Consider the following 22,862-nt stretch of genomic DNA (forward strand, 5'->3'; position numbering starts at 1 on the left):
AACTGAGCTCACAACCATTTGAAAAACTGAATCCGTTGTGTAAGAAGCTGTTGATTTGTGTTTTCTGTTATTTTCCCGCCCTCAGGCATCATGAGGCTTCACCTTGAGATGCATTTATTTTTGGTTCGATTTCATGACGAACAAATTCTAATAAACAAACCGACCAAAAGCTTGGAAAAGAGGGCGGAGAGTTATTTTTATGTAACACATCTTATCACAATCAGCATCATTGTCTGAATATTGTCCTCATTTGCTTCCAGGTGATGTCATGCCTTAGATTTAGAGTATGAGAAGGAATAGTGTGACTGTTCACTTGATCACACACGACTCAGCAGTTTCCATGATGCCTGAGCTTTAGTTTCTCTGACGCAGCTTCTTATCTCCCTGAGGAATCTGGGAAATCGACGAGTGTCTGGGTGCAAAGTTAGAACAGCTCTGGAGAGCAAAGATGTAAACAATCAACTTTAATCAACAAATAAAAAACTTGTTATAAATGATACTCACCTCTTTCAAGGTTGTTGTTGTTTTCTGTCACTCGCTTGTGTTTCCAGTTCCTTGACACGTCTCAAAATCCCCCCCCCCTCACAGTCCAGGGCCGTGGTCCCACATCCTGACACCTCAGGGTTCGTTGTCCCCGGTTCTCTCCTCACGTTCTTCTTCTAGTTTCTCCTTTGTTGCTTATTCATCGTTCCATCCCTGCTGTTTCTCTCTTTTTAATCCTGCATTGTCCTCCGCCGCCTCCTTCACTTGATATAATCCTGTCTGTGAGCGCTCTCCTGTGCGTACTCATGCACCCCCCCCCACCCCCCCAGCTGTAAATGCTGTGTCAATCTTCCATGTGCAGATGAGATTGGGTTTTGGAGGGAGGGAGAGGAGAGCAAAGAAAAAGGAGATGAGACTACAGAGGGGCTGCCACTTTATCTGAGCTCTCCCAGCATGTGTAGGTGTTGAATGATGCCTGATGTGGAAACCAGTGAAAACTCCATTGAGTCATGAGGCGGACGAGGTGGAAGACAAAGGAAATATGACATTTTGGAAATGAAGGGATTGAGTAGACAACATTATTTTAAAATAATGTATTATAATACAGGGATCTCAATGAAGCTTTGCATGGAAACAACACACAGAGTCCAACAGCTCTGTGAGCACTAAAGGCTGTTTCCTCTCATCCAGGGATGGATTGCAAAATTTACAATATAATGCAAGAAACTCTCAGATGCTAAGTTGAAAATGAGCTGTTGGAAAGATTTTCCAAAAAATTGTAGAATGAGCAAATGGGTAAAAAGTACTATATGATAATATAAAATAACTAAATTATACCACTCACGTCATTCTCTGTGTGTTTATTAAAAATGAAAATAAACATTCAGCCACCGGGTCATTTCTATGTCATATCAATCAAGACTCCCTGATGTGAGATCAAATAAATTCCTTTTAAAAAAACAATATATGTTTTGTTGTGTTATTAAAAATTCAGTTGAACTGACACAAACTTCCCAGTCAGACAATATTCATGTGACTAATGTATCTTACTTCAGGTGTACTCACAACTGTCATGTAACTGTACCATGCCGTGTAAATATAGGCAGGACTGATACTACTACTACTACTACTACTACTACATTTTCTATTTGTATTATTGATAACATCATTAGACATATGGGTATTTCCACTATTATTACTACAGTATGTAACTGTCTCCTCTCTCCTCTCTCTCCTTCTTCCTTCCCTTACAACTCTTTGATGGTGCAGCTCCACCAGCTTCGTAATTTACATTAACAGCGGTGTAACTTTGTCATCTCTCACATTTACCGGTCTGATCTTCATCCAGAATCCACAGGTATAATATCTGAATATGAATATGAAACCAGTCTCACAGAGCCTGTCCCATTTAGCCCCGTACTGCATCACTGCTTCCACTGGGGACAGACGGCTGGAGACGTCTGCTGGTTGGTGCAGGTCAGCCTCACTCAGCAGTCGACCCACAACAGAGGAAGGTGGTGACGTTATCGAGCGGCTTCTCTGAATTCTTTCTCAGATGAGAAGAAGATGAGTCTTTGTAGATGCAGCCGAGCCCGAGGGGAGGAAAATCCACGGTGTGAATCTGAACAGCTTCCTCATTGTTACACTGGTAAACAGGCTGATAATAAAATCAGATCTATGCAAAAAATCAAGAGGCGAATTGAGAGAATATAGAGCCTGAAAAATCATAATGATGCACAAGGTCATTTTGGCTCATTTTTGCGTGATTATCAAACAGACATGGCACCAAACTGCTGAAATTGAAATCAAGCTGCACCAAATTTCACACACTCCCAGATTTCAGTCCAAAATATTCTATTCTAGCAATGATTAAGAAATAGATGCATTTTAATTATAATATAATGGGTTTTTCCTTGACCTCGAAGGTGTTCAGTTGTTTTTGTGTAATGTTGCTTTGCAAACAAACGCACAGAGGGGAGGGGGGGGGGGGGGGAGAACCTGAATCTCCTAAGCAGAGGTGAAGATGGGTTGTGTCAGAGGACGGGAGGAGATGGAGGGTTTCAAACGGTCGTCCAGTCCAGGGAGGAGATGACCGGGAGGACAGACTCCTCAGGCCACATGTGTGTGTGTGTGTGTGTGTGTGTGTGTGTGTGTGTATTAATAGCTACTAATCAGGCCTGGGTGTCGGATTAGGTTCCCGTAACCTTTTGCTCAGAACAACCTCATCACTACAGCACATATGGGTCAGCTCTGTCCACAGGATGTTCTCTACACAGCACCTTTCCTGTCTGCTGATCTACCTCCAGCCACATGCTCGTCTGAAGTAAAACACAAATAGGAGCCGAGTGAAGCGGAATCTTTAAAAAGATAAGAACACCTCTGCTGGAACAGTCCAGTGGCAGATGAAGGGGCCCAGGCTCTGTGTTCAGAAGGCTCAGGGGTGTAGGAGGAGGCCGGTGCTCTCCGGTGCTGTGTGGTGCCCCCTCACTTCTCCATGCACCACACATGCACTCTGAGTAGGCTGACAGCGTTTCCTCTGTGACCTCAGGTGCCCCGTGCCGGTTCCACTGCATCGAACATGAAAGTAGGATTCAAAACGTGAGAAGGAGGACGACAGGGGAGGAGGTGGGATCTGAGGGGAGACACCACAGTGATGACAGATGGAGGGCGAGTGGTTTCTGATGGTGATTCACAGGACAGAAGAAAGGGAGGTGGGTGGAGAAACATCAGGAGAAGAGACATTTTAAAACACTGGAAATCATGAATGCTGCACGTCGTCAGTGGAGAGAAGTCAAACCTCTCAGTGCATGATGGGATATTTACATGTTACAGATGATTGTTCATCATTTACCAGTAGACACTGATGTCATCTACTGAATCTATTATCTGAGATTATCACAGTTTGATTATATCATTACATTTATACGTCTAATTACAGTTAACCAGGCCAGTACATTCACTATCTATCTAGACGGATAGATAGATAGATAGACGGATAGATAGATAGATAGATAGATAGATAGATAGATAGATAGATAGATAGATAGATAGATAGATAGATAGACATAATAAAGTTCCACCCATTGAAAATTTCTTCTAATTGCTTTTTGCCTGCAGTCTAGCGCCACCTGCTGTTACCCTCAGCTTATTGAAGATGACTGAGGTTAACCGGAAATAAATCAAGCAGCGGTGGACACGCAGGGATTTAGCTTTTCAAAATACAACAATAGCACAATTTAACAAAACCCCTCTATGACTTGTTTTTGGCGGTGTACACGCGTGGAGTTCAGCCGGGACACACGCACGTTTTACAGAAAGACGCATGGAGGTAAACGACAAATGCAAATATGCGTAAAGACTAGGCGCGATTTTTACTTTGAAAAACCAGAGCCGGAACAACGGCGCCTATGCCGGATCCGGGTTAGCTTGATTCTAGCTCCTGCTGTGTGAGCTGTCAGCCACGTCACCTCCTCTGGATCTCCTCTCCTCTGCACCTCCTGCTGCCACTCAGCCCAGAAACCTCCGAACTTCCACCGTCACTCACTTTGTCCTCCAGAGGATCGACCTGTGCGCTGCTGGACGAACCGGAAGTCCTCCTAGCCTCTTAGCTGGCGTAGTTTTCTGTGGAGTCTAACTAACTCTGCCCTGTCTCCTGGGGACGTGTCAGGCCTGTTGTTGTTGTTGTTGTTGTTGTAGTATCCAGACTCTGTTTGTTGCTGTTGTTGTTGTTGAAGCACAACGTTAACAACATGAACGTCTTCCGTCTGGCGGGTGACGCGTCTCACCTGGTGGCCATCATCCTCCTGCTCCTGAAGATATGGAAGTCCAGGTCCTGTGCAGGTAGCCTCACACCGCCACAGCAGCACCCCCACTCCTCTGTTACACCACTGGTATTACTGGGATTTGCCTCACATTACACATGCACCAGTGCACAGACACACTATGCATGTTACAGACCTGCTGTAGATGTGTGTGTTGTTTGGTGTTTGCACGATGCTGAGGAGTTCTGCACGAGTGGAAGCGACGTGGCAAAGTTAACCGAGCAATCTGCTGCCTGCTCCACCTTCTCCACATCAGACTACATCTTCAGCTGCTTTCTGCTCTGATTCAATCCAGAAAACCAGCAGTGACAGAACCACGTCATCTGCACTGGTCCTGTTGTGATGGATAATCTCTTTTCTTTTTCTCTAGGCATCTCCGGGAAGTCCCAGGTGCTGTTTGCTCTGGTTTTCACCACCAGGTACCTCGACTTACTGACCGTCTTCATTTCTCCTTACAACACGGTCATGAAGGTAAGTGTGGACATCTCAAACACACAGATAAACATACACACACATACACACACACACACACACACACATGTTTCCTGTTCCTAACACAACCCCAGGGAAAACATAGATTTGTTCTGTGTGTGACTCTCACCACCAGCTTGTGCTATGAAGCAGGATTTGTGGTTATCAGGGTAACTTCAGGTTTAACTCAGAGTTTTCAGTTTAATGAAGGTGGCTCACTTCTTACTGAGGTAGATCTCAACTTCGAGATAACAGATCAAAACTGTTGAACATTCTGATCGCTGGAAAACCTGAGTCATCGATCTACAGGATCCTGACGGGGACCAAAAAGTTTAGGAGACAGTAAAGTGAGAAATTCAGCAAATGAAAAACAAACAGAGGATGGCTCGAAAACTGCAACTCTTATCTTTACTGTTTAAAACAAAGAACACACACGGTTTTGATTTAAAGTTTGTAAGTTAGTAGCTGACTCTAAGAACCTGAAAATGTCTGCATGCGGGACCTTCACTGTTTCACTGTGGCCTCCTCCATGTTGCCCCCGGGTCTCAGGTGGTGTTCCTGGCGATGTCCTATGCCACCGTGTACCTGATCTACATGCGCTTCAGGAACACGTTCAACGCGGAGAATGATACGTTCCGCATCGAGTTCCTGTTGGTGCCCGTCATCGGACTGTCCTTCTTGGAGAACTACGCCTTCACCCCGATGGAGGTAAACAATCCTTCTCACTAAACTTCATATTTATAATGCCTCCACTGAAAGATGATAACAGCGAAACTCACGTGTCTCCCTCCTGCTGCCTCCACCCAGATCCTCTGGACCTTCTCCATCTTCCTGGAGGCGGTGGCCATCATGCCCCAGCTCTTCATGATCACCAAAACTGGCGAGGCGGAGTCCATCACCACCCACTACCTGTTCTTCCTGGGCCTCTATCGAGCCCTCTACATCGCCAACTGGGTGTGGCGTTACCACACGGAGGGCTTCTTCGACCAGATCGCGGTGGTGTCCGGCGTCGTGCAGACCATCTTCTACTGCGACTTCTTCTACCTCTACGTCACAAGAGGTCAGTAGAGATATAAACGTAAAGTATTTAGTATAAATACTTTTGACTGTGGAGGCTTGTGCCTGTGATCCCTTCAGATCAGTGCAAGGAATCTAGAAGCCTTCACCTGAATTTCTGTTGATATAATTAACTATTATAAGTTGTAATGTTGTTATGTTATATTTCCTGTCCTTTCCTTAATTTGAGATATAAAGAATAACCTAGCCCCGGGCTGTAAATGTACTTAATCTATTTAATGAGTTATAATGTTTGAATAGCATTGTCTGTCTACTGTGAGCTGTTAAGTTATTCAGTAGACACAGAGATGAGTAGGAATCTGGTCACGTGAGTGTGAATAGTGTTGGGTGTTATTTCAGCTGGTAAACCAAGGACAGAGGGGAAGTCTTTCACTTTTAAATCCTAACTGGTTTGTCCTCTCTTTCTGTCCCCCTGCCCTGTCACAGTACTTCGAGGAAAAGGAAAGATGAGTCTGCCGATGCCGGTTTAAAGCAGAAGTCTGCGGCAAACCACCGACCTGTGCCTGCGACCGCGCCGCATTTCAACACAGCCATTTAACTGTACACGTGTTTATCAATAATGAGACTGAAGGTCTGCCCTGATTCTCTAGACCAAAACAAGTTTTGCAACTCTCGATATTGAATTTCTGTCCGACTTGTAGTTTGTGTTTGCGACTGTGCGTTTTGCGAGCGTGTGTGTTTATAAGTTAGAGATGTATTTTTGTTTGTTTTTGTAAGATTGAAATGTGACACTGTAGCTGTGTCCCTGAGAACACTATGCAAACTGTGTGTCGGTCTTTAGCTTCCCCTCTTTAGCTGCAGAGAGATAATCCACAAAATGATGTGCCTGAAAGTTGCGGAAGCCTTTTTGTACAGCTCTCAGAGTCACATTGTGTTGAGCTTTAGTTGCCACACAGTGTAGCTACAGATCCAGTTTTTCCTGTTGGAGAGTTCCCAAACACTTCTAGACACCACTGGTCTTTCCTGAGGATTTACAGTAATTACACATATTATCGTATTTGTAAATGTGGACACTGTAATCATCCATTGAGTGTCTTCCTCTTTGATCATGTGATTACACACTCTTTATTAACCATGGTGTGCAAGCATCATTTTTCCTAATTGCCAACTATGTTAACTTTGACTGTTTCCTCTTTTGTCATCGTTGTATTTTTTTATCAAACGTGTAAAGTTTCTTCATGGGAGAAAAAAAGGGAAAAATTCTTTTGTATTTTTCCTCAATGGAACCAAAGATGGAACCAACAGCTGCTGAGACGCTTTAGTGAAACATGTGTTCTAGTCCCTCCCGGGTCTTTGACTGTCCTGTTGTGTTGAGGTGAAATCCGACATCAAAGCATTTTCAATATCTGTAAAATGTCTGTAGAGCGTGTTACTGACACAAAGGCAAATTGCACACAATTGCTATGACATTTATTTTATTATAACATGACTTCAGTCATATAAAGGGTGTGGTGTTGTTCTTTGGACGGAAACTCACCAGGATGTTTACCTTTCTGTAAACTCCCCCGACACACACACACACACACACACACATGCATTGGCAGGGTGGGCTGAAAGTGCTGGTGCATCAGTGTTAAGACAAATCCGATGTGTGACACACAGTGGAATGAGTGAGTTGTTGAATAAAGACCATAACCCCCCCCCCACATGTGAAGCAGTCGAGTCTCCCTCAGTGCAGGAACGTTTTCCGGTGCTTGTACAACACCTTGCTCCCCTCCCTCACGGCCCCCCCCCACCACCTTGGCAGCAGAGGTGATGGAGAGAGGCGATGCTGCCAGAGCCGCTGCCCTCTCCATCACCTTCACCTTCTTCACGACTTTCCCTTTCCCCTCGTCCTCCCCCATGATCCCTGCCCCCTCTGCGGCTCCCTTCCCCACCGCAGTCACCAGCTCGCACCAGAAAAGTCCCTCCTCCCTCTTCCTGGCCTCTTCCTCATCCCTCCTCCTCCTCCTCTCTAACTCTGATCCCTGCTCCTCTTTGACCTCCGCAAACTTCTGAGGGGACCCCAGTTGTTGTCCTCCCAGAATCCTCTGTTGTGCGTCCTTGGTCATCATCTCGGCCTCCCTGAACATCACGTTGGTGTAGCACACGCCTCCATTGTCCTCCAGCATCTTGTCCACCTTCTTCAGCAGCTGCTCCACCTGTGGGGACTCTCCTGTCTTGTCCCTGTTATCGAAGACATGATACCCTCCACGGCAGCTGCTGACAAACTCCAGCAGCTCCTTGCTCTCCTTCAGGAAGTCCCCGGTGTGTCTGCCCTGCAGCTGGTCTCCCCCGGTGAACAGCACCACGGTGAACCTGCAGACCTCAGGACCAAACGTGGCCTTGATCCACTCCAGGGTGTCCCTCTCCTCTTTTGTGAACCTGCAGGGCTGCAGGGTGACTAAGAAGGCATGGGGCCCCGGGGAGGACAGGACGACACAGCGCCCCACCTCCGCCATGACCTCCTGAGGGGGGAGCCGTGTGTGGAGGAACCCCGGGGTGTCGATCACAGACACGCTGCGCCCGTGCACTGTCCCAGTCTCCTTCTTGCACTGCGTGGTCACAGAAGAGGGGGACACGTCGGCCCAGAAAGCCGACCTGCCCAGGATGGTGTTGCCCGAGGAACTCCGGCCTGTTCCCGTCCTCCCCAGCAGGACGAGCCTCAGGGGGTCGGCCCCTGGTGGCGGGGATGATGCTGCACAGACTGTGGAGCAAATAATAATAATAATAATTGTTTTGGTTCTATATAGCGTGGATGATGTGTTATGCCTCTGGGGACGATATCTTAAGAATGCCCAGGGAGCTTTTAAATTTGGGACAAATGTCCACTTAGTCTCACGGTTTAACTGATTTATATTTGGGTGATCAAAGGTCATAGGTCCAGGTCACTGTGACCTCACACAACATGTGTTCAGCCTCTTGAACACGATATGTCAAGTCAGCCTTTATCTTTACATGTTGACCAGTTGTCACTTGCATTTAAAGATTTCAGTGGTAAATATTTAAAGTACATTGACAATGATTGTTATTATATTTGTTATTTGGGTTATTTTATTTATTTGACATTTTAAGGACCACATGCTGTTTGGTTTGTATGATGTATACTTAAAATAGTTGTCATCATATACAGTCCAGTCTTAATGACAGTGATGATAGTGATGACAGTAAATCCACATACCTTCATGTGACGCAGCATTTCCAGATGACGACATCCCAACAGACGTGCTGTGATTTAAAAGCAACAACCTTCGTCCTGACGCTGATTCGTCGACTATTAAATACCTCGTGTGTTTTCAGATGCACTTTTCCTTTGAATTATCTTTTTTTATCTATTTCCACCAAACCGCTAGAAGCATCTGCGCATCTGTCGCAGTCCTGTGATGAGAGAGAGATGCTCCACTCCGCCTCCAAAACAAAAATCTAAAAACTACAACACCAAATAAGTTATTATTAAGAGGAGACTGGTTTTTACACCAGTGACTAACTTTCACTGCGAGTCCTGATAATATCACGTTGGTGAAATATACGTCCTGCTATAAGAAAACTGAATTAGCTGTTGCAGTTTCTACTCTGACCACTGGAGGGCGGTATAATCTAATTCTATCTGTGCAAATGTTTAATGAGCAGGATTAAAAAATTTTTTTGAAACAATTAAAAACTCACAGAAGTCAAACAAATCAGAATCACAGTGTTTCAGCTTTGAGTTGTTTTTTATTACTTGTTCTCCCCCCCACGCTGTAGTGAGTGTGATGGATGGTCATGTGACAGAACTGCCACTGGAACTTCAGTCTTTGCATCGAGAAGCTCTGCTGGACCGGACATTAGAAACGATCAGCTATGGGTCAAGAGAAGTTCAAACCACATATATTATTATTATAAGTCGAGTAACAGCGTCTTTCTCTTTTCACTTTCCATTTTCAGATCAGCGTTAGATGAAGTTCTATCTAAAGAGTCACTTGGATTTTCCCCTGTAACAGTTTTTTCTCAATTGCTTCAACACTTTTGTCCACTCGCACCTTTTTCCAGATGGCTAACACACACAGAAACACAAACAAATATCACACATCACAGTTTCCCTTCAATCACTCGTTACACAGTGAACAACAAAATACAAAACATCAACATGAAGAAGTTCAGACTCACTGTCATTTGTGTGTCTGTTACATGTTTCACCTTCACAGTGAAGACATGTATGATATTACTTGAGATGTGACCCTGCTGCTCTGCACCTGCACGTTCAAGTTAAATTTAAATATTACTATTTAACATAACTGACTAGTTCATCATCATGTGTATGTAAAGGATTGTGTCTGCCTTCTCAAGCAAAGTTAGATTTTCTAATGTTTAGACAGTTATTTGGCAGTACCTCTGAAGACCCCTAGAGGTCACTGAATCCCCGTTAAGAATCCATTATTTACACAAGTCAATGTATATATCATGTAAGTATTGTGGACTTGGAATATAGATTTTGTGCTGCATTAATGCATTTTGATCCATGTTCTCAAAGAGAAACACAGACGTGGCATCTTTATAACAGGTGGATGAAGAGTGACTGAAGATTTCTGCAAAGCCTCACATGGTTCCATTAGAGATTCATACAGCTGTGAACAGACGTTTTACTTTTGTCTTGCTCAGGTGAACAAATACATTTTTGGTCTTTGCACGAGGAACAGTTTTGAAAGTGTTAACGAATTAGTAAAAGAAAACCTCTGCTGAGTTATAGGAAGGCGATGATGATGATCAAGTAAATTCCACTTTCATTACGGCTACAACCACACTACCACGTTTTTATTCATAATAGTAGTGTGGATGGAGTGACTGAAAATACCCAAACAGCAAACTGTGTGTCTGCATCTTCTTTTCCAAACATCTCTGTTTCTGCTCATCCAGACCGGCAGAGTTTCCAAACTTCTCTGTTTTAGCGGCTCTAAAACTCCGGAGTAGTGTGGACGCCCGGTGTAACTGCAGCAGAGTTTTCACAGGAAAACGTTGTAGTATGGATGTCGCCTAAAGGGGCCTTAGCAATCCAGATAAACTGGAACTGATCCAAAGTAATTTCCAAACCTAAAACTCTAGGAACCAGTGGCGCGCAGCCGGCTGTGGTTTCAAAAGGACACAAGTTCAAAGTAGTTGCTGGTTGAGTTGATATCAGGACGAGCTGTTGGAGGGTCTGTCCCACTCCACTTGGTTTCTCACTGGAAAGTCACCACCGGTGGCTCTCGACACGGCGCGAGAAGCCGACGCATCCTGTTCTTGTGACGCCACATCCTCACCGTGGGCCTCACTGCTGTTGTCACAGTGCAGGTTGTGTTGGGAGAGGGTCCCGGCTTCGCTGATCAAACCGAAGTTCCCCAAGTCGAACAACGTGTTGTTTTCATCGATCCCCAGTCCAAAGCTCTCCAGCACGTCTATGACTGATGGTGTGGGCGGACCAGTGGTGGTCTCCTCCTCGATGAGACTCAGTGTCGGGAGGATGTCCACTAACTCCGACATCTCCATCGGTCGGATTACCTCAGTGATGCTGGCAGTAAAGTCCTGTTCATTGTTGTAGGCCTCCTGCGCGTCCAGAACCGTGAACCCTACGTCCATCTGAGCGACGGCACCAGGCTCTAGTCCAGACTCGATTAAAGTGGTTGCACATATTTCAGACGGGCCAATGTTGGTCAAGTCCGCCGTTGATTGGCCGGTGATATCCACAGGGTAACCTCCCTTTGCCACGCCCTCCATTGACGCCAGTTTGGCGAAGCCTTCAGTAGCGACCGTGATTCCTGCTGGAGGGGAAACCTCCACAGTGACCACGTTCGGTTGAGTCGAGCTGACTAAACTCTCTGAAGGGAAACAGGAAAAATGTCTTAGTCTTTGATTTACAGCATCAGTCAAGAAAATGTCTGGAAAATTTGGTCTGTACATTTCCTGGAGTTTGTCTCCACACATGAAGAACGATTATAGGATTTAACCGTTTGCCTGCCTCAGTCTCTTAAGTCTCATCTACATCCACATCATGATCGTACCTGTATTGGCTCTCTGTACTTGCATCCGATTGGGCCACGTCAGTCTGACGTTCGAGCTCTCCTCCTCGTCCTCACCATCAGGACGTGGCGGTGGGTCTCCGCCCATCACCAGACCCAGAGGCACCGCCCCCACCCACTGCTTGGACCGAACGCACTGTAGACAGTCCATGATCCAGCGGGCGTCCCTCCACACCAAGTCCAGACGCTGACAAAGCAAGAAAACACATGTTATTTAATCTGTTGGGTGGCCTCAGTGATTGGTCAAACGTAGTTAAAGCCTTATCTCTTATTAATCTCCCTCATTGAGGCTATACACGCGTTCATGATCTCACATGGGAAAGCTCGGTGATGCGGTTCAGCCGCTCTCGGGCCTCCTGCACCTCCTTGGTGTCCAGCGCCTCCCGCAGAGCCTGCTGGGCCAGATGTGTGTCCAGCTCCAGCCTCACCCAGACCTGGCAGTACTGGGTCAGGAAGTCGCGTTCGTACGTCCAGAAGTGAACTGGGGATGAAAAAGAAAGAGAAATCTTGACATCAGAAGGGAGAGAAAAAGACTCAAAGAAAAAATCCATCTATGGACCGCGGCCGTTTGTCCTACCGAGCTCAAAGGTCTGCAGAGGCATGGTGAGGCCGGGCTCCTTGGTGCCCATCAGGGGCCAGTAACTGGAGCTGAAGTCCTCACTGGGAGGCAGCAGCAGCAGCACGGACAGTTTTTCTCCAAACTGCAGCAGCTCGCGGGTGTACACACCGTACTGGTAGGCCTATGGGGGACACGGCACAACAGAATATCAACATGCCGGCATTAAGGAGCGTGTAGAAAGCAGCTGATTGAGAGGAGTCTCACCCTGTAGAGGGGGATGTTGAGCTTGGTCAGCAGATGTGTGATGGCGGCTCTCAGGGACCTGACGAACTCCACCAGTCCACTGTTCTCCATCAGGCTCTCGTCCTCGCCGCTGAACAGGTTCTGGTTGCTGCCACTGGTCGCGGTGTAAACATGACTCTGGAGCCACGTCCACTCTTCTCTGTGGCACAACAATGCAGCGATAATAATATATATATTTATAATAATATTTATATTCCATATTGTACGAATTGTTGTTTTCTTGACCCTAGAATAGAGCCTTTGTATTTAAATACTTTATATTTACATCAGTAGCGGATCCTCTCCAAGGAGGCCGCCATGTTTTTTTTTTACAGAAGCCCAAACTGGACAAACTAAACGCCTTTTGAGTTTTTATGCCAAGTGGAGGTTTCCTTAGGTTCTCTCTCATGTTTGCAAGGGGAGGGTGAGGGGAGGGGTATTCAGCTGCCACATGCAACTTCACCACTAGATGTCACTAAATCCTACACACTGAACCTTTAAACTGCGGTTTACTGTCTTCCTTCGTAATTCCAAAACTACTAACTTTACTATATCCTTTTTAAAGCATGTGAGTTGGCTTTGGAGAATGCTTGTCAACGATAAAAGTATGATTTGCACTATTCAATATGGAGGAGGACTTCGGATGGGATCAGCAGTGCTCGTGTTACCTGGACACGTGGGAGTTGTGTCGGACCCGCGTGTGGCAGAGCAGATTGGGTTGCCTCTGAGGCACCAGAACCCGGATCTGTTCTACCGAGCTGCACAGTTTCAGGATGCCCACGTACAGACCCGACTGGGCCCACTGGATGCTGTGCCTGTGGAGGGACAGCTTCTCCTGCACAACAGAGAGACACATGTTGTTGCTGATTTGAAGAGACATTATTCAGATGGAGTGTTGAGAGGCCTTTCTGTTTCCTTCATCTCATTTTGTTTTGTTTTGTTGTGGGTTCATTTATTCCAGTGCGTGTCTGGGGTTGTTTGAGTTGTGCAAAAACATGGCTGAATAATATAGTGGCGAAAACACTCAGACAAAATGAATTGAGTGTTCAATCAATTCTGCTGCACGTAGCTGTGTGTCCACGATGAAAGATGTTGTCTCTCTCATTTTACACACATACACAAACACAAATAAATATGCAGCTTCACCCTGAGCTGTTCGAAGAGCATGTCCATGGCGGTGGGCTCAGGCAGGAGAGGAGTTCTGCTGCGGTTCTTTTCCAGACGGGTCAAGGGCATCCAGTGGAGCGGAGGGTCGGGAGGACTGGGAGGGGGAGTTAGAGTTAGAGTTAGAATCCTCATGGACTCTATGTGGAGGGAATAAAAGCTGAGGGATTAACAGAATGAAACAAAAGGCTCAGTCTCACCTGGGAAGACTCGGGAACTCCTTCAGAGTCACCAAGAGTACGTTGCCCTGCCGGTCTTTCACTGGTTCGTAGTGCACCTGGCCCAGGTCCATCGTTCCCAGGGAAGACTGAAAGGTGGTGTGAAGAGGTGAAACAGAAGCATGAGGATGAATGAATGAATAGAAATGAGGATATCAGGGATTAATGCAGTGAATCTGAGGTTGTGGGGGGCACAGGTTTGGAGCCGGAGATAGAGGCAGTAGGAGGAAGAAGTGATGTAAAGAGGTAATTAAAAAAGCAATTAACCCATTGTAATAATTCTCATCGTGCTGAGTAAGCCGCTTAACTTCCTACCTGCAGCTGGGAAACGGCTCTTAAAATGTTGTGCCTGTTCTGGAGGAGGGAGGAGGGGGAGGAGTGTGCAGAGAACAGAGCCTGCTGGAGCCAGGGCACTTGTTGCCAGGCACAGGACAACTGCAAGGGAACATATACATTACATTACATTAAATAAAGTATACAGCTTACATCCATTTCAAACTGCAATTCAAATAACATAACATAGATAACACAAACAGTTCACCTTAGCAAACCACAGGAAGTCTTGGGTGATGGAGGTGGAGCAGCACTGGATCTCCACCAGCGGGATTTGATCTTCAGCCGTCACCAGGATGTTTTCCTTGTGGTAGAACACAGTTGCCAAGTACACGCCCCTATTCCGATCGAAATGAGAAGAGACCAAACACACAGATGAAATCAAATCATCAACAGACAAAAGAACAGGTTATGCAATATTCAGATTTATATATTTGAGCTTTTGAAACACTTTTTGGACTTTTGATTTATGTTTTTAGGACAAATTTCTCCTCATGTTTTCTACTTTGGTTTTGAATATCTGGTCTTTCTTTTGTTGTCTGGTTTCAAACCTATATTGACTACCTGTCCCACCTTCATTGTCTTATTAACTTCTACTTGATTTAAAGCATTGCTGGAGCTCCTCTCTATAACAGCTGCGCTCCCGTCTCTTCCATCAGAGCCGTCCCATTTATCTACTGTGATGTGCTAAATGTGCTCCACTATAAGTAAGTGACAGTTCAGTCTGGACCCGTCACTTGCGACTCATCATCATCATCAATCTTGCGGCTGCAGCAACTTCAATAGCCACCTCTGCTCTTTCTTCAATAAGCTGAACAGATTCGGGAGCTGGGACTCACTTTTCTGCTGTGATCACATCACTCCCAATGCCCTAACTCCCCCAAACCCTCCCGGTAATTTGGGCAGGTGAGACAGATGGAGCGCTACCTTTGTAGGAGGCGAACAAACTTGGTGGCAGACTGGAAGAGTTGTTTGATGCCTCGAGACACAGACAGACGCTTGCTGGGACTCTGGGGCTTGGAGCTCTCTGTGGAGAGAAGGAGAGGAGGATCACATGGGAGGAGAATCACTTTATCTGCCAAAATAGATTCACTGCAAACGCTCTGACTGGGTGTGACAAGGTTTTCCCTCTGTAGTGAGAAGAGTTGACACATGAAGAACATGGATATAAAGCTCTGTACAGTAAAACGCAGCAATATGAGCATATTAGGAATATCACAACGAACTTGCTGCATGTTCCTGATATTCAATATGTTTTCTGACATTTCAGTGTAATAATGTATTCATGTACAGACAAAAAAAGGAACAAAAACATGTGTGCGTCAACAATACTTTGAAAATAAAAACTCACACTTTGAAGCTCATCTGACTTTTATATTTTCCTTTAGAAACTTGAGATATAGGCAAAGTGCACAGAGAAGTGTAATAGATTTAAATACTATAAGTAAGACAGATTTTGTTCTATTCAGAGATATTAATGGTACTATATAACACTGAGAGCAATATTGTAAAACTACACAATAACAAATATTAATGTTTACAGTATAAAGTCAGAACCTGGATATACGTGATCTTTATTATCTGAGTGTTACCTATGCAGTATCCTCTGTACTGTGGCTCTCTGGCGTCTTCCAGCAGTTTCCTCACTAGACCCTCGTGGTTTCTGAACTGTGACTTCACACCGGTGCACTCCCTCCAACCTGCAGGGGAGGCAAGAGAGAAACCATCACTTTCATTTTCTTTTCAAATAGTCATAATCATCCAAGACATTAAGAGCTCGTCCGCAGGCGACTGCTGAATATTGAGTTTTTACAAATCCAAGAGAATATTTGCTTTTACATGAATTACCAGTTAGATTAAGTTATTTGAACTGAGTGCAACATGCAGAACATCACTCATATCAACACTGTGCTTCAATTCTGATGTTTGCACTTATTTTAATATTTTTCACCATATTCTCAAATTCAAGAATATCATGCAACATGTCTTTCAGCAAATCACAGTATGTGAAACATCTGTGTCTCTCTATATCTAACTTTTTGGGGGGTTTGTTTAGTGTAGTGTGAGTTTCTGTAAATAAAATGTTCAATATAAATGAAATTGCCTTTGCAAAAGTTGCAATGCAAGAAAGATTATGAGCTGAATTCTAACTCTGAGTGCCTTGGAGACAAGGCCCACTGACTCACAAGGCCATCTTTAATAATTCATTAATCTAGCAGCCTTGAGTGGAATCACATCACACTTGGTGTCAGCCAAATGATTTCATGACACAGGGACAAAGAGAACACAGAACGGAGCCCCTTCACTGTGGAAACTCCACATTCATCCAAGTTTGCAGTTCAGTATACTCACTGGAGGGGGCAGCGCTGGCTGGAGTGGAGCACTGAGGCGGACCCCATCCTTTCACATTGTAGGCACTCACTCTAACAAAGTAATGCACTCCCTGCATTTAGAGAAGCACCAGACCGCCAAATTATTACCATGCATTAACCTCATGAATCCTCCGTTCCAGGGACAAAGCAAATCACACACTGCTCTCATTATGAATTCATCTGGTTAAGTTGAGAGGGACAAGTGTTCTCACATTGGAAGTGGTTCAGAACAGTGGATGATGATTTGGGAGAGATAAATACAGTGTGTGTGTGTGTGGGTCAAGAGCTATCGTGTGTGTGTATTATACAGTATGTGTGTGTATAATTACATGTCACCAAACTATTTAAATATAGGTTTGTATATCTGTGTGTGTATGTGTGTGTGTGTGTGTGTGTGTGTGTGTGTGTGTGTGTGTGTGTTTGCAGCTAGAATCTGTGGATGCCTTGCTGTTTGCTTGCCTGTGTGTGTCTGTGTGTGTCTGTGTGTGTGTGTGTGTACTGAGTGACTTACATCTATGAGTCCCTTGACACTATAGGAGGGATTCTTGGTCTCTGTAACTTGGGCTGAGCACAGGATGCGTTTGAAGCTGTCTGAGGAGCTCCACTCCACTGTGAACACACTGACAGATTATTCTCCGGCTTAACTCGAACCCCCCCGCCCCGTGCAGAAGTAAGGACTTGGGTGTTTTACACTGTCGGGGACTTGTTGCACCTGCGCTTAATCTGGCCTTAATCTGGAAGTCGTAAAACTATGTGTGAAGCAAACTAGATGAATAAATACAGAGCGGTTATACCTGTTGGACCAATCAGCAAATATTCCATCTATTCCTTTATCTATCCATCATGTCTCCCTCCATTTTAAGTCTTAAAGTGTGGATACATGACCTGAGCCAATCTGGACCAGGTTCCGACTCAAATTTTGAAATGATTAGATTAGACGGGGGGGGTAACACACACTAGCTTACATTAGCAGCCAACGGGTCTCTGGTAGTTTTCTTTCAAGCTCTTATTTATCTATCCATCCATTGTAAATCAAAACTCCTGTTATCAATCACCTACCTCTGTAGCGCGTGATGAGCCCTATGGTGTCACCCTCCGGCTCCTTGATGGTCACAAACAACGAGGACGTGCTGGTCACCACGATGGACACGTGAGTGGGGGGGCCTGGGAGCTCTGGGGGAAACACGTAGGAGGCAGAGCAGAGTTCAAACTGAGCAGTGATGAATTATAACAAACGCCGACAGCAGATGAACTCTGCCTGAGTCAAACAGCAGCCACCTCTGTGGTTATTTGATTATTAAACCGTTGCCCTCACACAGATCTGACAGCTGACACGTTTATGTTGGTCGTTAAAGTAATTAATGGTGAGCAGCGACTCAGCTATTGTGCTCAGCCGCCTCTCAACAGTAACACTGTCATCATAAAGCAGTCAGGGAAGAAAACTGGAAGTGCATTATCCAGAAATGAAAGAACAGCAAAGCAGAGATGTTTATACGGAGCAATTAGAGTAAGTGCAGAGGGGGACATTATCACATCATTCTGAAAAAAAAACATGGGATTGAACCAATGGAGAGATGAGTTGAGCCGGTTGGAGCGGGGAAACCTAGAGGCCAAATGGAGCGTAACATCGGGAACCCACTTTTAGAACGGCTCTGGTTCTGGATGTAAGTTTCTGAATAATTTCTCCCATTGACGTCTGAGACATTCCTCACAAAAAGAACTACACATCTTGTAGTGTTGTAATATATCGTAGTGCTATTGCACCTGAGGATTCTGGGTAGTGTAGTGTTTCCAGCTAACATCGTTTCACAATCTCGTAAATCTACCTTGGATGGTTATAATATTATGGATGATAATTAATCGGAGAAACACCCACCAACACAGAGGTAACATCAAACCTCTTCTTGGAGGTACTGCAGAGGTGGATTTTTACTTGTTTGTGTGTGTGTGTGTGTGTGTGTGTACACTAACAACAAGGTATTAAATGTATGCAGACACAGACAGCTGGTGGAGGAGGTGTAGCGGGGGTGGAAGAGTTTAGAAAGGTTGAAGCAAGGAAGTACGCTGAATTTTGAATGAGGTGAAACGAGTTGGAGCGAGACTTTCGAGAGGCCACCGAGGAGTTCAGTCGAGAAGTCACTGAAACTTAAGAAAGTCGTTGGGCTGAATACCTGATGACTGTAACATTTGTCAGCAGGGATGCAGGACTTTAGAAAGATAATAGTTCTAACTTGTTGAGACAGAGTTCGAGGAGGACAGGAAATGTCTGTATCACTAACAAGTGTTGACAGAAAGAAAACAACCCAGTTTGTGTCCGATGCCCCGGGTTCCGGAAAAGCCACCAGCTCACCCAGCCCCACTGACCTGTGTTCTGGAAATTCTCTCTCATGCGGCAGTACAGCTGCAGCCTGAGGCTCCAGAGGCGGATGTGTCTCTGGATGTCAGCCTGCGCCTGAGGCCCGGTGCTGGTCCTCCTCATCAACTCCTTCTTCCGCTCCTCCACCCGTTTACCTGCCAGTGCCACCAGAGTGTCCAGCTTGAGTGCCCACTCGGCCGGTCGGCACACTGAGAGGAAGAACAAGATCTGAATATGATTTGCATTGAACTACGGACTTGTGACATCATTTCAGGACAGGCATTTTGGTGACTTTTGGTATTTTATAAGACTTACAAACGGGGTTATGCCTGGCGCCGCCCTTTGTCAGCACATGGAGCAGAGGGGAGTTGTGCGTGAGGGCCGCCACGTCCAGGGGCACCAGGCCCTGCTCGCTCATCCTGTTCACCCCCTTCACCCGCTCTCTCTCCCAGTCCCTTTCTTTCCTCTCTCCCCTCTCCCACAGGCTTGCTCCTACGCATCCTCTTCCTCCACTGCTGATGTGGTCTCTGGATAGCAGGCTTTGTACAGCCAAAGTGTCCTCGTTCTCCACGGCCTCCCAAAGGGTGGTGTACTTATGGTGAGCAGGAGGTAGGGAGCAAAAGAGAGAGAGAGTGGAGGACATGGCAGGGTGAGGGAGACAGATAGAAAAAGAGGGAGCATAGATTTATTTTACCGGAGAGGAAGGAGGTTTACTTTCCAAAGGAGGAGGGAGTGGCTGTGACAGTAATTAGGACATATAACCATAAATCAAATCATGAATCAAAACCTCGCCTGGGATATCACATTAATACTGTATATATCAGCCGTAATGAAAGCCCAGTCAGGAGGACAGGACATTTCATTCCAGACACTGCACCTCCCCTCAAAATGACAATTAGAATATATCTTACAGCGTCTGCAGACTTGCTGAGGTGCTTGAGTTTGTCCACTTCCCCGGAAACAGATGACTCTCCACCCCTCAGTCTGACGGACAGGTTTCTGTATAAACGTTTGGGTGAGACGGGACCCAGAGAGCGCCGGCGCTGTGGGGGGTTCCTCATGGATACAGACATGACAGAAGAGGTAGAGGAGAGGAGAGGAGAGGGAGAGCAGGACAATGGAGAAACGCTGGAGAGAGTGAAGAACTAGTTGAAGGTGTGACAGATTGGTTAGTTCATGGAGAGGGGGACTGGAGAGGGAAGACGAGATGAGAAGAATGGAGGAAGGTGGAAAAAGGTGAAAGTCATTACAAGTCTAGAGGAGTGAAAATGAAAGAGAAGGAAATAAAAAAGGACAAAATATACAGTCAGACTCACACCCATTATTCTACATTAAAAGCAAACTGACTTGAAGGACGAGTACATGGGGAGCTGCTATGTGGGTGGATGAATGGATAAAAGTTGCAAGATGAGAAAACGCCTTGAAGCATTAACTAGTTTGCCTTTTATTCCTTTTCTCTACTTTTCTATGATGTGGCCCAGGTTTTTTTAATTTGCTCTGAATGGAATCTCTCAGCGCCACAGAGCCAACAACCCCACATAAACTTTCTCATGTAGCAAAGCCAAATAAATGACAATCTCTTCATATAATGAATTAAAAAAAACTATTCCATTGCATTTGCATTTCTGTAATAAATCACATTTCACAATTTTTCCTATTCAACACTTGAAGCGTATCCATGTGGCATAGTTTTTTGTCTCCTTAACAAAGTCAACAAGTGTCCTCTCTCATGTTTTGTCTTCTTTCTCATTCCCACTCTCTTTTCACAGCCCTACAGACAAGACGCCCCAAGCATTCACATCTGAAGAGCATCTTTATCAAAACCCAGGATAATAAAACTCTATCATCTCTGTCATGTCTCTGTTTCGTCACCTCTTTCCCGTCCAAAGGGGAAAGTGGATCGCCTCAAATTTCGGGGCTTTTTCTGAATTTCATCCCTCTATCAAGTCCAGTCCGGCCTCTGAGTGGTTCCCTGTCCCCGTGTGAGACTGAATACTCCCCTGGCTGCTGGTGCTATCTGAGGACACAATGAGATGTCTCCGACCACAATGACGCCACATCTCACAAGTGACACATTACCACTGCACATGCTACCTCACTGTGTGACTCAGTGGCCTGCAGAGTGCATGTGTCTGTCTATAGGGGGGGGGGGGGGGGGGGGGGCCGTGTTATTGGTGTGGAGTCTTGCCCTCTTTGTTTGTTATGTCTTAGATCAGTCGTGGAAAGTGCTGACGAGACATTTGAAAGAGGAGATGTAGCTTCAGTGTTTAGCTTTTTTTTTTGAGGCAACACTAGAAGGCGACAAGGCAAAACACCTGAGAGGAGAAGTGTCTACAGATGAGTGAATAACAGCCCAGGAGCCGGGTGGAGATGTGCACAATTAAAACAGAAACTGAGCTGATGTATTAATAGACTCATTGATTAACTGTGGTTTTTGTTGCACGTCAGTATCTCACACTGTGGTGAAGTTCTTCTTTTTTTTTATCTCTGCTACGGCTCACAGGTTGTGCTTGGAAACATCTGATGAGTAATACTAAGAATGCACCAGAAAATAATGCAGTACATCCATATGTGTGAAGGACTATGGAAAATATGACTTACTTGTATCTGCAGTTAAATAAATTAAAGTTGTGGATTATTTGAGGCAACCAAACTTCAAACTAATCAGATTATGATGCTTTTTACCAACAAGAGCATGATTCAGCGTCACACACACACAGAAACTAACACAACTAAAAAGTGAGTTACAAGATACAACACATCCTGGAACAACTTGAATCAATTTAATCCTGAGGAATGCTATGTGAATATCGTAATTTCATAAAACCATAGACAGATAATAAACTAACACAAACTAGGAACAAGTGAAATTACAATGAAGTGAAACCAGGTTAAATTAAAATAAAGCTTCGCCCTGAAAAGTTAAATACTGAGTTAAACTTTCCTTCTCTTCTTACCGTCACTTTCCCTCGATGTTGTTTTTTTGTCAGAGATAAAAACCTGCGGATCGGAGTTAATCCATCGTCCCGAGTTCAGGAGTGTTCACCTCTGAGGGTGAAACGCACCTGAACGCAGCACCAGAGACTCACTGCCTACACACGCACACACACACAAACACGCGTATGTGCACGTGCACGCACATGCACGAACGCGCTCGCGGGTGCCTTGTCCCGCCCTCTTCCTACTTCTCTCTTCTTCTTCTTGGAAATTTGTGAAACCTTAGTTACTGTAGACATGTTTTTATCAATTACGACTTAATACTTGTTTTTATATACATACTAAACTACTAAAACTACTCTGTTGTATATTAAGTTCTATAATATCTCAGAAGTAATTTAAATTGCTTCAACATTAAATATAATATCTGTATTAATATTAATAATGTCTTTATTTATATAGCACATCTCTAAACATTGTTAAAAAAGTGCGTCACAAGTCAAAACAAAACTAAAAATACATTAAACACCTAACAATACGTAAACATAGAAAAGAATATACAAAACTATAAGTACATTGGCTAACTTTTATATTCTTATTTCCATTCCCCTTGCTTTTGGTTCCTACCTGCTCTGTGTTTACATGGGGACGGTTAAAAGGTCACGGTAAGTGTTGAACATGTGTGGTTTAGAGGTTTTAAAGTTTGTTGTTGAATTGTCCTGCTGTGTTGTTGAGAAACTGTGTGTGTGTGTGGGGGGGGACAGGACACCCAGGTGCT

The 22,862-nt window shown here is 45.0% G+C and overlaps 2 protein-coding genes and 1 pseudogene across 2 annotated transcripts; 1 reads left to right on the top strand and 2 right to left on the bottom strand.

Moving 5' to 3' along the window:
• The first annotated feature begins 3,914 nt into the window (after nucleotides 1-3,914).
• Nucleotides 3,915-7,496, top strand: kdelr3 (KDEL endoplasmic reticulum protein retention receptor 3). The gene is made up of 5 exons (XM_053443730.1): nucleotides 3,915-4,323; nucleotides 4,675-4,775; nucleotides 5,325-5,483; nucleotides 5,583-5,835; nucleotides 6,279-7,496. The coding sequence occupies exons 1-5, from the start codon at nucleotides 4,233-4,235 to the stop codon at nucleotides 6,320-6,322; spliced, it is 648 nt and encodes a 215-aa protein (XP_053299705.1). The 5' UTR covers nucleotides 3,915-4,232; the 3' UTR covers nucleotides 6,323-7,496.
• Nucleotides 7,497-7,521: 25 nt separating this feature from the next.
• Nucleotides 7,522-9,046, bottom strand: LOC128458746 (GTPase IMAP family member 4-like; annotated as a pseudogene).
• A 479-nt stretch (nucleotides 9,047-9,525) lies between these two features.
• LOC128458706 (ankyrin repeat and fibronectin type-III domain-containing protein 1) lies at nucleotides 9,526-22,253 on the bottom strand. Its single transcript, XM_053443660.1, has 19 exons — nucleotides 22,105-22,253; nucleotides 20,059-20,401; nucleotides 19,463-19,739; nucleotides 19,156-19,356; nucleotides 17,851-17,964; nucleotides 17,303-17,400; nucleotides 16,772-16,862; nucleotides 16,012-16,119; nucleotides 15,347-15,446; nucleotides 14,628-14,757; nucleotides 14,402-14,521; nucleotides 14,069-14,175; nucleotides 13,851-13,965; nucleotides 13,373-13,539; nucleotides 12,687-12,864; nucleotides 12,441-12,603; nucleotides 12,178-12,344; nucleotides 11,846-12,050; nucleotides 9,526-11,662 (listed from the first exon to the last, which is right to left on the bottom strand). Exons 2-19 carry the CDS (start codon nucleotides 20,218-20,220, stop codon nucleotides 10,983-10,985), a joined length of 3,183 nt encoding a protein of 1,060 aa, XP_053299635.1. The 5' UTR covers nucleotides 20,221-20,401; nucleotides 22,105-22,253; the 3' UTR covers nucleotides 9,526-10,982.
• Between the last annotated feature and the right edge of the window lie 609 nt (nucleotides 22,254-22,862).

The sequence above is a fragment of the Pleuronectes platessa genome, chromosome 16, assembly GCF_947347685.1.
Source record: "Pleuronectes platessa chromosome 16, fPlePla1.1, whole genome shotgun sequence".
Lineage (NCBI taxonomy): Eukaryota > Metazoa > Chordata > Actinopteri > Pleuronectiformes > Pleuronectidae > Pleuronectes > Pleuronectes platessa.